Here is a 15,499-nt window from a genome sequence, read left to right on the forward strand (position 1 = left end):
CACACAAGGACTTTCCAATTATCCAGTAGTGGTGCTGTTCCTTTACCCTTGTGGGTAGTAATATGGTAGCTAGACCTTCAAAATTTATGTGTCTAAACTTTGTTAGTGTTGTTTCTTTGCTATTCTTTTACCCTTCTTGGTCATAGCGATGTAGTGGGAGCTGCAAGTTTCACGTGTCTAAACTTTGTCAGATATCTTTGGCAAAGTTATATGTGGTACCCATGAGCTGATGATGCGTGTGGAAACTGGATGATTGAACAGTAAGATTCATGTGCTTTCTACTTTACCAGAAATCTTCAACAGAATGCCCGTAATTTCAGCAAAGCTGAGTGTGCATGTGACAGGTGCTGACAAGGCTGAAAAAAGCTGGTGCCTCTTCGATTTCTGAGATCGGCCCTCGTGGTCTCTAAGCAGCCTAGCTTTTGAGAAAGCAAGCGCCTCTTCGATTTTTGAGATCAGCCTTCGTGGTCTTTGAGCAACCCAGCTTTTGAGAAAGCAAACGCCTTTTCGATTTCTGAGATCGGCCCTCATGGTCTTTGACCAGCCCAGCTTTTGAGAAAGCAAACGCCTCTTCGATTTCTGGGCAGGCGCCTCTTCGATTTCTGAAGCTCCGTCGAGTGCAGATTTTTATAGAGGTTGGCATTAAGTTCCAAAGCACACTTGAATCTCCACTAGTAGAAGCTCCCTTCTTGCACTTCTAAGATCTTGATTTGTCCAACCTCTTATCTCTTCAACACCTTTGAAAATGTCTGGCCCCTCCGACCGTCGTTTTGATTTGAACCTTATTGAAGAGGCAGCCACGCCTTCTCCAGACTACATATGGCACCCATCCTTCTTATCCCCTACTAGTTCTCTTACCGTTGGGGATTCCGTGATGAAGAATGATATGACCGCTGCGGTGATGGCCAGGAACTTCTCACTCCCAAAGATAACAGACTACTTTCCAAACGATCTGATGAGTTGGCTGTTAAGGATTCTCTGGCTCTGAGTGTTCAGTGTGCAGGTTCTGTGTCTAATATGGCCCAACGCCTATTTGCTCGAACCCGCCAAGTTGAATCATTGGCGGCTGAAGTAATGAGTCTCAAACAGGAGATTAGAGGGCTCAAGCATGAGAATAAACAGTTGCACCGGCTCGCACATGACTATGCTACAAACATGAAGAGGAAGCTTGACCAGATGAAGGAATCTGATGGTTAGGTTTTACTTGATCATCAGCGGTTTGTGGGTTTGTTCCAAAGGCATTTATTGCCTTCGTCTTCTGGGGCTCTATCGCGTAATGAAGCTCCAAATGATCAACCTCTGATGCCTCTTCCTTTTAGGGTTCTATCCAGTACTAAGGCTCCGAATGATCCCCCTCCGGTGCCTTCTCTGTCTGGGGCTTTACCGACTACTAAAACTTTTCCTAAGCAACCTTTGTGAAGGCTCCCTCTTGTTTGTTTATTTTGACTCATGTATATGTACATATTTGTAACTTATTGGAGATATCAATAAATAAGCTTTGCTTCATTTCAACGTATTGTGTTAAATACACCAAAACCTTCTTCACTGAGTGGGGTCAGCTATATGAATCTTAGAACGCCATTGTGATCGGTCCTGTGTCATGTCCTCCGTTAGATCCAAGTACTCTAAGCCTTTTCTTAGAGTCTCTTCCAAAGTTTTCCTAGGTCTTCCTCTACCCCTTTGGCCCTGAACCTCTGTCCCGTAGTCACATCTTCTAACCGGAGCATCAGTAGGCCTTCTTTGCACATGTCCAAACTACCGTAACAGATTTTCTCTCAGCTTTCCTACAATTTCGGCTACTCCTACTTTACCTCGGATATCCTCATTCCTAATCTTATCCTTTCTCGTGTGTCCATGCTGTTGGAAATGTGCCCTGAAACCAATCATATGATGATACTTTACGGACATTTCACATGTTAAACTAATCTAGTTTAATATCAAGGGCAAAGATTATTGTTTAAGCCGTCTCATATAAATGTTATACGCTTAAACGATAAGTCCAAGGAATATGTGATTGGGAGAATGCGATCTAAAGAAGTTAGATTCATGAGAACATTCTTTCGTAGACACATCCTAAACGTTCCTGATCATAGGATTACCAATTGGGCATTGACAGTCCGTTAAGATCAGTACGTGCTGTGTCTTCTCTCAGGGAGAGTGACTAGTCTCGAGTCATTGGTGTGTGTGACGTCAAGACACGTACGTAGGTGCTCAATAGAGAATGAGTTCACTGAACACGATCAACGAAGAGTTCTCATATTCATGTCACATGAGAACTCATGGTTGGGATAATGCAAAGTAGTCCTTTGACCTGAGGCATCATAGTTGTCTTGTGGTTAGGTACTTGATCTTTGATTATGTCAAAGTCACCCCATCCGCGGGTGTCCACGGCATCGTCGGGGTTAAGCCACTTAGCCATGGAGGCAAGTGACTGCGCAATAAGGGATCTCTAACCTTCAAACCGTTTGAGGGAGAATACTCTATGATATGATTAAGAATCTCTGGCCAGAGTATGAATGAGACTTAGGAAGTCCTTCCAAATCACCTTCAAGGTAATCATATAAGCACACGAATCACATTGGATAGCAGACATGAATAAACTATCAAACCAAACAATGTGGTCAAGAGTATTGTATTAGAGAAAGACCGTATTGCATTTGTAATCCTAAACTGAATAGGTTCTCCACCTCTTCTGATTAGCTTAGGTAACCATGATATGCTGCTAGGTGTCACTCATGATTTGTGGAAGCCTTAAACGTGTATAATCACTAAAGGGAAAGTAAGTTTCAATTCACAATCGATTTGAAATGGTTTTAATCGCCCACTGTCTCGCTAAAAGGAACCTAATGGATCGTACACCGTGTAAGGTGGAGATTGAAGAAACAATGGAGATGAGTAAGAATAATTAAATGGTTTAATTATTTATGGCAATGATTAATTAATATGTTAATTAATCAAACGAATAAGTTCGTTAAAGACCTCGGGATAGTTTTGGGCCTCAAGGCCCAATGGGCTTCGAACGTCAAGCCCATTGACGTAAGTTGTATGACAACTTAATGACAAATAATTCACAAAGGCCTTAAAAGCCCAATGAAACCCTATGGCCGGCCATTTTGTTAAAGGGGTGGGTTTTGGACTTAATTACAAGTTTACCACTCCAATGAATAAAGGTATAAATATGACTTTATAGCCAAAATTCATTTAGGGTTTCTTTTAGAGAATTGGAGAGAACATATCTCTCTCTTTTCTCTCTAAGAGGCCGGCCCCCTTGGAAGGATTAGCTAGTAATCTTTCTCCTCCAAGGTCACTCATTTCTTCTCCAATCTAACCTTGGTGAAGAGACTTAGAGGTTCTCAATTTTGGGAACTTGGAGAACCGTTTTCATCCATCCAAATCCACAGATCTAAGATGCAAGGAATGGAGGCCCTCTCTTTGGGTGATTAGCCTTTGCTTATGCAAAGAGGAATCTACAAATGTATAATTTCTCAACTAACAAATGTTGTTTTAAGTTGAGTAAGGTTCACCAATATACTAGGCTTTGAATTTCATGGTTAATGTTTTGTTTTTTAGTGCATGCAAGCATGATGCCGCCTTTTAATTGTTAATTGCATGCTATAGATGTTGCTCAAATGAACATGTTTTTCACAATATTTCCTTCACACGCATCTAACGAAGCATCCTCATCTCCGCTACACCCATTTTGTGTACGTGTTGATGCTTCACCGCCCAACATTCTGTGCCATACAGCATCGCCGGCTTTTTGGTATTTCCTGATCTCCAATCCTCACCCCTAACTCATTTTGGCCTCCATTTGCACTGAACTTGCACTCCATATATTCTGTCTTTGATCGGCTTAGGCGAAGACCTTTAGATTCCAACACTTCTCTCCAAAGGTTAAGCTTCGCATTTACCCCTTCCTGAGTTTCATCTATCAACACTATATCATCTGCGAAAAGCATACACCAAGGAATATCATCTTGAATATGTCATGTTAACTCATCCATTACCAATGCAAAAAGGTAAGGACTTAAGGATGAGCCTTGATGTAATCCTACAGTTATGGGGAAGCTTTCGGTTTGTCCTTCATAAGTTCTTACGGTAGTCTTTACTCCTTCATACATATCCTTTATAGCTTGGATATATGTTACTCGTACTCCTTTCTTTTCTAAAATCCACCAAAGAATGTCTCTTGGGACCCTATCATACGCTTTTTCCAAATCTATAAAGACCATGTGTAAATCTTTTTTCCCATCTCTATATCTTTCCATCAATCTTCGTAAGAGATAGATTGCCTCTATGGTTGAGCGCCCTGGCATGAACCCGAATTTGTTGTCCGAAACCCGTGTCTCTTGCCTCAATCTATGCTCAATGACTCTCTCCCAGAGCTTCATTGTATGACTCATTAGCTTAATACCCCTATAGTTCATGCAATTTTGTACGTCACCCTTATTCTTGTAGATAGGCACTAAAGTGCTCTTTCGCCACTCATTTGACATCTTCTTCGTTTTCAAAATCCTACTGAAAAGGTCAGTGAGCCATGCTATACCTGTCTCTCCCAAGACTTTCCACACTTCGATCGGTATATCGTCTGGGCCCACTGCTTTTCTATGCTTCATCTTCTTCAAAGCTACAACCACTTCTTCCTTCCTGATTCGACGATAAAAGGAGTAGTTTCTACACTCTTCTGAGTTACTCAACTCCCCTAAAGAAGTACTCCTTTCATGTCCTTCATTGAAAAGATTTTGAAAATAACCTCCCCATCTGTCTTTGACCGCGTTCTCTGTAGCAAGAACCTTTCCATCCTCATCCTTGATGCACATCGCTTGGTTTAGGTCCCTTGTCTTCTTTTCCCTTACTCTAGCTAGTTTATAGATATCCAACTCTCCTTCTTTGGTATCTAGTTGTTTATACATATCGTCATAAGCCGCTAACTTAGCTTCTCTCACAGCTTTCTTCGCCTCTTGCTTCGCTCTTCTATACCTTTCACCATTTTCATTGGTCCTGTCCTTGTATAAGGCTTTACAACATTCCTTCTTAGCCTTCACCTTTGTTTGTACCTCCTCATTCCACCACCAAGATTCCTTTTGGTGTGGAGCAAAGCCCTTGGACTCTCCTAATACCTCTTTTGCTACTTTTCGGATACAACTAGCCATGGAATCTCACATTTGGCTAGCTTCCCCCTCTCTATCCCGCACACACTGGGTGATTACTTTCTCTTTGAAAATGGCTTTTTTTTCTCCTTTTAGATTTCACCATCTAGTTCGTGGGCACTTCCAAGTCTTGTTCTTTTTTCTCACTCTTTTGATATGTACATCCATCACCAACAAGTGATGTTGATTAGCCAAGCTCTCTCCCGGTATAACTTTGCAATCATTACAAGTTATACGATCCCCTTTCCTCATTAGAAGAAAATCTATTTGTGTTTTTGACGACCCACTCTTGTAGGTGATCACATGTTCTTCTCTCTTCTTAAAGAAGGTGTTGGCTAAGAAGAGATCATATGCCATTGCAAAATCCAAGATAGCTTCCCCATCATCGTTTCTCTCCCCAAAACCATGGCCACCATGAAAACCTCCATAGTTGCTTGTCTCTCTGCCCACATGTCCATTTAAATCTCCTCCTATAAATAACTTCTTCGTCTGGGCAATTCCTTGCACCAAGTCTCCAAGGTCTTCCCAAAATTTCTCCTTCGAACTCGTATCCAACCCTACTTGAGGTGCGTAACACTAATCACATTGATGAGTTCTTGTCCTATTACAATCTTGATTCCCATGATTCTATCTCCTACCCTCTTGACATCTACAACATCTTGTGTCAAGGTCTTGTCCACGATGATGCCAACACCGTTTCTCGTTCTATTTGTGCCCAAATACCAAAGTTTAAACACTGAGTTTTCTACATCCTTTGCCTTAAGACCAACCCACTTAGTTTCTTATAGGCACATAATATTTATCCTTCTCCTCACCATAACTTCCACTACTTCCATAGATTTTCCCGTTAAGGTTCCAATATTCCACGTTCCTAAACGCATTCTACTATCTTGAGCTCTACCCTTCTGTCCTAGCTTCTTCACCTTCCCCCGTCCAATAGGATCAAAGTACTTCTTTTGTGTGTCCTGTGTAAAGTTGATAGGAGCATATGCTCCCAAACAACTTTGAGTGGAGTCGTTCGAAAAGAAGTTTCTATGGCCCCCTTGCTCATTTAACACTGCATCTAAGTGCCGATGGAGATACAGCGACCCTTGCTCACTTATCACTGTGCTCGGGTCACATAGCGCGCCACTTACGGGTGACGCCCTAGCTTTAGCGCGATTTTGTTCTGGATTCATTTTCATAAGAATTCGACGTAATCGAGAAGTGCCGGCTGTCGACTACCTGACGCCCTCCCCCTCCTCCTTAAAATTTTAACTTACAAATTTAATCTCTCATAATTACCTTTTACACTTTAGCTTTTATCTAAGGGTAGCAATTAATTGCCACGTCAACAAAAAAAATTTAATATCCTCATAATTACCTTTTACACTATAGTTTTTATCTAAGGGGCGCAATTGACTGTCAACAAAAAGACGGGTCTTGCATTTAAGTGGCCAATTTGATCAAGTGACTAGCAGATGTGTGACATTTACGTAAGTTCATGTATGATATTACAATTTTAAAAAGATGATATATGAATTTGTTACGTGACCAAAATTTGAGGTAATAAAATGTAATTTTGTTCCAAATTTAACCATTGCTGAGGAAGAAAATCAGGCTGAGGATGATCAGGGATACTCACTCAATTGACAAGAAAAATAACAAAGTCCACAACTAACAAGAATTCATGTTAAGATCAAGTTCCCTTAATGGACCGTATGGAAGAGAACTTAGTTTATTGATAATGTTCCCAGCTGCATGCACAGAACAAACATAACATTATCACTGGATAAGATGATCATCAACAGAGGCGAGTGCAAAAACAGCGGCGACGAAGGCCACGGCACCTACCACCGGAGAAACCCTCGTTCCTGCAGACAAGAGCACAGTTGTGGTGGCGGAGGCATGTTCCATGGAACCCATGACTCTGTGATTGACAAACCCTTGCCTCAGTTGGCACCACCATCTCTTCTGCATTTACAATTATTTGATAAGAACAACTAAAATAATAAAATAACATATATGACAGAGAGAGGGAGAGAGAGAGTTACGTGAAGCCAAGACAATGAAGAGCAAAAACAGAAACCCAAAGCATGATTTCCTCTCCATCACTAGCGAGTAAGGTTTATGTGTTCAACAACAATGGCTGAAAAATAAGCTGAAATTAATCCGATTGTTTCTTTCTTTATTTCTTTGTAGCACAGAGCAAAGGAGGGTGAGTGGGTTCTTATAGATAGAGATCTCTGCTCGAAGACACGTACTACTCTCAACGTGTCACTGTGTCAGGGTGGCGTGATAAAAGACTGACGCGAAACTAAGTGATGATGCATGCACGCAATGCATGCACAAAGCTCAGAGAAAAAGCATCTCGTCACGTGCATTACCACGTGCATGCTCCTCCAAAAGGTTTTTCAAAAGGAACTGTGCACTGGTTGCAGATCTAGAGGAGGAAAGGCTCCATGGTCGGTGGCCCCCATCAAATTTGGTTGTAGTTTTCTGTACATCGGTGCGCTGATTTCTGAATATTAACGATGAAAATTTGGAATTTATAGTACTTCTTGTGGGAGATCGAGAGAAAGCTGAAATTAATTATCTCGTTCTTCGGTTTTCACGTGGTAACTTAGTTACAACCATGCACCTTGTTTGCTTCTCCAATGACGTGACAGTGGAAACAACATATATAACCACTATGTAAAATGAAAACTATCCTTTTAATTTTCTATGAACCAGTACTGTTGGTAAATTTTAATTTGAGGGAGACACAAAACCATATGGCTGACGTTCAAATTGGTTTTATTGTTTCAATTTGTATGTTACTTTTATGTTGTGATCATGCAGATTTATGTGCAATAAGACAATATTTACGAGGTTCGACAAGTGTGTATATGTTCTCGGTGCAGGAGTACTATTTTCTTTTAGGGATACTTTGGATGCGGTCCCTAGCTATCAATATTCTTTGATTGAAACCTTGTTAGTTTTTAGTTTTTGATTGAGGTCTCTGACATTAATGTAATAATGTAAGTTACTATATTTTTTAAATTAAAAATTAAAAATTGAAATTTGTAATTGTTTATATTAATGAGATTTTAAATAAAACCCATAATTTATGGGATTAAAAATAATAAAATATAAATTATACTCTCTACTATATTGTGTGTGTGTGTGTATACATATATGTATGGGTACATTAACCAAAATTAACAAAAAAAGTTATTGTACCAAAACATAGATACATTCTCAAATCAATGAAAAAGAATGTACCCATATAAGTTTAAACATGGATTAAAAAATTTGAATGGATTTTATATTAAAAAAGGGTACATTTTACATATAACAAATTGATATATATGAGAATGGGTACATTGATGATTAAAAAAATTGAAAAATTATATGAATGGGTACATTTAAGATTAAAAAATTGAGAATCTTTATATATATAACTAATAGGTACAAACTTAATTTAATTTAATTTTTTATTATTTTGAAAATGTTTGAATTGAAAATTAATTAGAAGTTTAATAGAGGTGTGAGTATTAAACCCTAAATTAATTACTAATTTTTATATTAAAAAATTATATAATAAACATGTAAATTCATTATCACATTAATGCTAGGGACTTGAATCAAAATTTGAGAACTAATAAGGTCTTAGTCAATGAACAGTAAGAACTAGGGACCGGATACTAATTTTTCCTTTCTTTTATTATAAAAAATAATAGGGGTACAAAATAACTCTCACTATTTTCTCTCTTCTCTGTAGTGCCTCATTGGAATTTTCTTATGCATCTCTCTTATTTCTTTTTTTTTCTTCCATTCCTCTTTTCTTTCCTTTCCTCTGTATGTTGCTCACCTCTCTCCTTTTGTTTATTCTTCAAATGGGTTATAGAGGTGGGCACGCTCCTGCTCGGTCCGGTTCCACCCTCAAATCGAAACCAGAACAGAAAAATATCAACGCTTCGATTGGGTGCGGTTCCGCTTAAATTTCTTACTAAAACCGTACGGTTTGATTTGCGCCAATTCTAGTTCGATTTATGCTAGTTTACGGTTCTAACCAAATGTGTATATATATATATATATATAATCTTCTACTTCCAATACCAAACACATATATCAACCACAAATCAAGCAAATTTGAGTTCTCACTGCTAGATCTATAAGATTTGTAATCGGAATATTGAAAGTTTACATATAAATATAAATCAAAAGATAAAAAGTCTCATATCAAGACCAAGTGTACATCCTAACATGAAATTAAAGTGCACCTAATGCATAAAGATGAATGAGGAAAAGAAGAGAGGAGACATAGAGGGATGGAAATTGGAATGTGAAATGACGGCTATAGTTGAATAGATGAGGTGAGGTAATTACCAAGGGTTTGGCTTTTGAGCTTGAGAATTTTTTATATAGATTTTTAGTTAGGGTTTAGTATTTAATTAAAACAAGGGCTAAGGAATTAGATTTAAAAAAAAGAAAATAATATAAACGGTCCAGTGCGGTTCCTACGGTTGTTGAGAATTAGAAACCGGAGCCGTTTTAAACCGATTCGGTTTGTTCCAGTCCAAGTTTTTACGATTTTGGTCGAACCGGTTCTTTACAGGTTTTTTCATCTGATTCAGTTCGGTTCATGCTTTCTCAATTTTTATGCCCACTCCTAATGGGTTATTTTAATAAATTAATGGGAATTAAAGTCATCAAGTGAATATAAACTCTTTCAAAGTCTTCATTCTTACTACTTTTTTAGTGGCATTCACATTGCTTTTATAACACTCTCACTTGGATGCCCACAGGTCTTCGATTAACTGTCTCATTAAAACTTATCATGAGATGAATGGATGATATGAAGGAAACAAAAAATATTTTGCTCATGTGACCAATGCATCCTCTTAGATGCTTCCTCTGATCGATGCCGCCTCCTAATTATAATAAACCTAGATTAACTAAGTTGTCACAGGCAGATGTGTGTCAATGCAATTGTTGAACTTCTGAAGCAAAGACTGTGGAGATATGTACTTTTTAACTAATACAAAGATGTAGCAACAAATTGTTGGAAGTATGCCCACAAAGCCACTCATTTGATGTAATAGCTTTTTGGAATACTTAATGTATTAAACTTTTATATGTTTAATGGAGGGCAAAGCTTATTGTTAATCACTATTTATTGTATCATGTGTTTAAGCAATAAGTGAATCCAAGGAATGTATTTGATCTAAGAGACAAGTGATCTAAGTGAGTTAGATTATCGAGACCATTCTCTTATGTTCATTCCTAAAACGTTCCTAACCATAGGATTGCCAATTGGGCATTGACAATCCGTTAAGGTTAGTATGTGTTATGTTGACTCAAGCGCGAGTATGACTAGTCTCAAGTCATTTGGTGTTGGACACTAAGACAAACACATAGGTGCTCGAAAGAGTAATCGAGTACACTGAACAACGATCAAAAGAGAGTTCGAACATACATGTCATGTAAGAACTCTAAAGTTGTATGCGAAGTAGTCCTTTGACCTGAGGCATCATAGATGTCTAATGGTTAGGTCCTTGATCTTTGATCATGTCAAACGGCATTCCATCGGAGTGTCCACGGCATTGTTGGGGTCAAGCTATCTAGTCATGTAGGCATATGAATGCACAACAAGGGATCTCTAACCTTCCATGGTGGAAGGAGAATACTCTAAGATATGATTCTAAAGTCTTTGGCCAAAGCATATGAATATGACTTAGGAAGTTTGTTCCAAATCATATTCAAGGGAATCATATAGAGATGTATCACATTGGATAGTAGACATGAAACAAACTATCACTCAAACAATGTGATTAAGAGTATTGTATTAGAGAAGGACCGTATTGCATTGTAGTTGCAACTGGATAGGTTCTCCAACCAATTGTACTTAGCTTGGGTAACCATGACATACTGCTAGGTGTCACTCATGGTTTGTGGAAGCCCTAAATGATTAGCAAACACTAATCATTAAGGGAGAATTGAAATGTGGTTTCAATTTCACAATCGATCGTTAAGAGTAACAATCGTCCACTACCTCGCTAATTGGAACCTAATGGATCATACACCGAGCAAGGATGTATGTGAGGAAATTAAATGAAATGGATAAGCAATTAAATGGTTTAATTGAAGAATGGTCAAGATTAATTAATTAGTTAATTAATTTTACGAAAGGTTCGTATTGGGCTTTTAAGTTGGTTTTGGGCTTCGGGGCTCAAAAGCGTTTTGGTCCACAAGACCCATTATGTTTAAGTTGTATGACAACTAAAACAAAATGGGCAATTAGCCCAATAACAAAGGTAAGGCCGGCCATAAGGGTGAGGGTAGCAAACTTGGATTAATTATAAGTTTGCCACTCACTTGAAATGAAGTATAAAATCAACTTTATAGCTTTATTTCTACTTAGGGTTTTCTTGTTGAAATTGGGTGAAACATTTTCTCTCTTTTTTCTTCCAAGAGGCCGGCCACTAAGGGAAGGGACATCTAGCAATCTCTTCTTCCCTAAGTCATCCATATTATCTTCACAAAATACATCCTTGGTGTGGAGACTTAGAGACATCAAACTTTTGGTGTTTTGGAGAACAAATCCTCAAATCCTCAAAGAATCAAAGGAGCACTAAAAGGAGGAAAATCACAAGGAATATTCAAGGAGCTTGGAGGTGACTTGAAGGCCCTCCACTTGGGTGAATCCCTGTGTAAACAAGGATGAGCTTCAAGGGTAAAGAAACTCTAAATCTTTACTTCTCTTTAATGTTGTTAAAGAGTTTATTGGTTCACCATATACTAGGCTTTGAAAGTCATGGGTTTTATGAATTGTTTTTTAATGCATGTCTACTTTAAAGTGTTAATAGCTTGCATATGTATTCAAATGTTCATACTTGTTCTTAGCTAGGACAAATTTTTTCCTTCACAAATGTATGCTTCCTTTATCGTTGTAGGATCAATCTATTTCCAACTGTAAATACAAATCCATTTTTGTAAGTGATCTGTAAGGAAGCTAGAGAGAGATTCAAATTTTGCTTGCCCAATAAGATCATGGTTTTGTGACTTCATTAGAATATAACAAATGTATGTCTTTAATTTCCCAAAGATAATAATAGATAACTTATTTCATTGTAATACTCATATGTTGGTATTGTGCTTCACGGAAAATTTAATATCTGATTCAGTGTATTGTGCTAAATAGAGTAAGGCACATACTTCACTAAGGTATACCATCACAAGGATGAATGATCTTTCTTCATATCTAAAAATCGATTGATCATTGAAGTGTTCAACTTATGATCTTCAATCTACATGGTTCTTTAATACCATAAATCTTTTGATAGATAATAATCGTGTCTACATATTGTTAGATCTGCAGCTCGAGATAATATGTCTTTCAACATTTTATAATCTTTCTGGACCCTTCAGGAGTCACATTCTAATGTCATCAACTCTTTTAAGAGATTTAGTATATTGCAACAATATCATAATGATAGTACTCACTAAGGCAATTTATATCATCTATTAGTATTAAGTACATAATTTTTTTTTTACCCTTCTAGGGCTTACTTCAAGCAAGTTGAATCTTTCAAGAATTTTCTACACTAATGGAACCAAATCTACGCACTGTCGTGAGCAGTGGTTGAGCAAAAATCCAAGTAAACCTAAGCAACCTGCAAAACAGTAAAATAACTATCCTCTTAGGCCTGGGGGAAAGGGGTGTACCGGCCAAAGACTCTCCGATGGTCAAGTTAGTAAATGATGTTAGACTTAAGCAATGGGCAAGAGAATTCAAGTGTATAGATTGTGTTACCATAGGTAAACCTAGATAGGTGTATTTATACAATGGGAAAGAGACATTTTTAGGTAGAATCCTAAAGGACATTTAGTAAGTAGATATTGCATCATCTTAGGAGTTATGATTACTTGCGGTGCACCCTTATCCCTAGAATGTAGAGACTCCAAGACTTATAAGATCTAATTATGTCCATATTCGGATCAGATTGCTTGTCATGTGGAACAAGCATGGTCATCCAACGGAGTCACTAGGACTTGGTCTAGTGCCCCAGAGTAGAGTGATGGTGGCACCATGCTCTGTTTGATACAGATCTGCCCGAAGTTGGTGACTCCATGATCAAACTTTTGAGGTAATAGTATTCGAATCAACCTTACTTCGGCCCTAGAAAATCATGGATAATTGCCCCTAACTATTCATCTGAGAGTCAAACTGTTCCCCTTGAGGATGGATTGATATCCAAGGACAATGCCTTTCGAAGTAAGCTGAAATACGTACCGTTTAATCTTCAAATTCCTTGCAGACAGGTAAGGCTTGTCATTAAAGCTGGGTAGTTGAGTCTCTTTGATTTCCATCGTATAAAATTTAGAATCACAAAAAAAAGATCAACTGCCATGATGACGAATGCCCCCATTGTATGCGATTGCTTTTTCCACACGTTTTATTAATTAACAATCTTTGTATGCATCAATCTCAAGATGCGCAGCTCTTTACTTTCAATAGTGAGATCTTCTGGTGATTAGCCTTTACATAGCCTTATCAAATCGCAGTTTTCTTCAACCGTTCCTCATTTTGTCTCATGATGCATGTGCTTTCCTTGCTTAACTCTGGTTCATTCTCGAGCCTTTTGCTAAGAAAAAATTCAATCTCAGAAAATCATACTGTCTACCGAAAATCCCTAAATATCTCTAGAAATGTCTCCCTTCTTCTTGCAACTCGCTCTATAACTTTCCATGCTTCTTGCAACTCATCCTATAACATTCATCCATTCGTAAGGCTTCTATGTGGGCCTTATGGAAGAGTTAGATCTACAAGAAGTGTGGAGGTCCACCGAAGGGGCCTTCCATCTTCACTTTCTTCCTCATCTGATGCTTGCTAAGGGTGACGAGAGTGGCCCATCATTCAAACACTCGCCCATGTGGCACTCATGTGGCTTGAGTGTTTGGAATAGCACTAGAATGCCCCATCACCCATTCTCTTCTCGCTGGACACCTTGTGCAGAATACGTATTGGTGCTTGATTTCTTCAAGATGATGGGGTGTTCTTGTGAATTCTTCGTCTCAAGGATTCTCCATATCCTCCACGTACGGATGATGACAATGGTGGATCTCCCTCAGAATACTTGCCTTCAATGTAGTATCGTGCATGGTATTCAGCAAGGTGGGTGTAGCAGATCGTTGATCCGGCAACAGAACCTGATAATGTTAATCAAGAGTCTTTTGTAGTCCTTTCCAAATATTTCATCGCCAGGGGTAAGGGCTTGTCTCCCCTGAACTGCTAGACTGAATTGATCTCTTTTGAGATTTTCTAATAAATACTTGCCTGTGTAAAGATTGTCAAATGTCGTACATCTTTTTCATGTGAAATTCCCAATCCGGTAAGTTTGTGGGCTCGAGACAAAGTTTTTAGTGAAAAACGCCCTCGGTAATATGGATTCAGAGAAACATTACCTCCCAAACTTAGCATTCGTAAAGGATTCTCATTGCGATTGCCAAAGTATCACCTTGCTCCGGTACTAGGAATGCAAGCATTTAAACCCATGAGGAATCCTTCACTCCGAGTTACTTCGTGCATTTATAGGACTTGAGACGGTTACATTGTTCTTGAAGTACCCTGCATGGATTAAGTTAGAAAAAATGTCCAATATTTTGCCCCATTTCTGAATTAAGATCCTCAATATTTGCAATGTAGTATGAAAGTGGTTTCCCATATTGGATTACATATATGTTCCTAGTGAATCTTAAACGAAAGTTCTTTGGGAACATGATCATTAGCATGTGGGTTAGAAACACTTTTTGAATCCTTTTGTGATACCGTATGTGTCAGACCTAAATGTTTTCGATTGGACTACCTTGGTTGGCTTGACCAAAGAATTTCAACGTATCATAACTCCATTAGAATGAAATTTATTTTGGGGATTACCTAGTCTGGATGCCCCCTTTGAACCTACTAACACTTGGTGTTGCTGAGCTGACTTGACTTAGTAAGTTGGTCCGGGATAGAAATAGTCATACTAGGGGTCAAATTTCAAAGCCACTCTTGGATGAGTTCGATATTGGCCTTTCAACTATTTCCTAAATGGCGTAAAGCCCAGGTTTGAATGTTATAACCTATAATCCTTCGGGGTTGCATAAACATTCTGGAGGTCGGATGGTGCATTGGACTTCCAGGTCAAGGCGCCATATGCCCGTGCTCATAGTCCGCCAATCGTTACCACGCTTATCACAGTTTGAGTCTCCCAAGCTGCTAACTGTTCCAAATGGATTGGGCTAAAGGAAGCTCTTATGGCAATGTAACTTTAAATTTTTTTAGACTTGGGTTTGTGTGAAGTTTTTCAAAGTTGGGCCCTATTTTTGAACAAGTAGGGTAC

The 15,499-nt window shown here is 38.5% G+C and overlaps 1 protein-coding gene across 1 annotated transcript; it reads right to left on the reverse strand.

Annotated features, from left to right (window-relative positions):
* Positions 1-6,757: 6,757 nt before the first annotated feature.
* Positions 6,758-7,343, reverse strand: LOC114823105 (defensin-like protein 1). The gene is made up of 2 exons (XM_029098457.2): positions 7,184-7,343; positions 6,758-7,103 (listed from the first exon to the last, which is right to left on the reverse strand). Exons 1-2 carry the CDS (start codon positions 7,239-7,241, stop codon positions 6,934-6,936), a joined length of 228 nt encoding a protein of 75 aa, XP_028954290.1. The 5' UTR covers positions 7,242-7,343; the 3' UTR covers positions 6,758-6,933.
* Between the last annotated feature and the right edge of the window lie 8,156 nt (positions 7,344-15,499).

Source organism: Malus domestica, chromosome 13, assembly GCF_042453785.1.
Source record: "Malus domestica chromosome 13, GDT2T_hap1".
In the NCBI taxonomy this organism is placed as follows: Eukaryota; Viridiplantae; Streptophyta; class Magnoliopsida; order Rosales; family Rosaceae; genus Malus; species Malus domestica.

Coding starts and splice junctions, on each gene's coding strand:
- LOC114823105 (XM_029098457.2), bottom strand. CDS start 7,241: ATGGAGAGGAAATCATGCTTTGGGTTTCTGTTTTTGCTCTTCATTGTC. Junction 7,104..7,183: donor CTTCATTGTCTTGGCTTCAC/GTAACTCTCTCT, acceptor TTGTAAATGCAG/AAGAGATGGTGGTGCCAACT.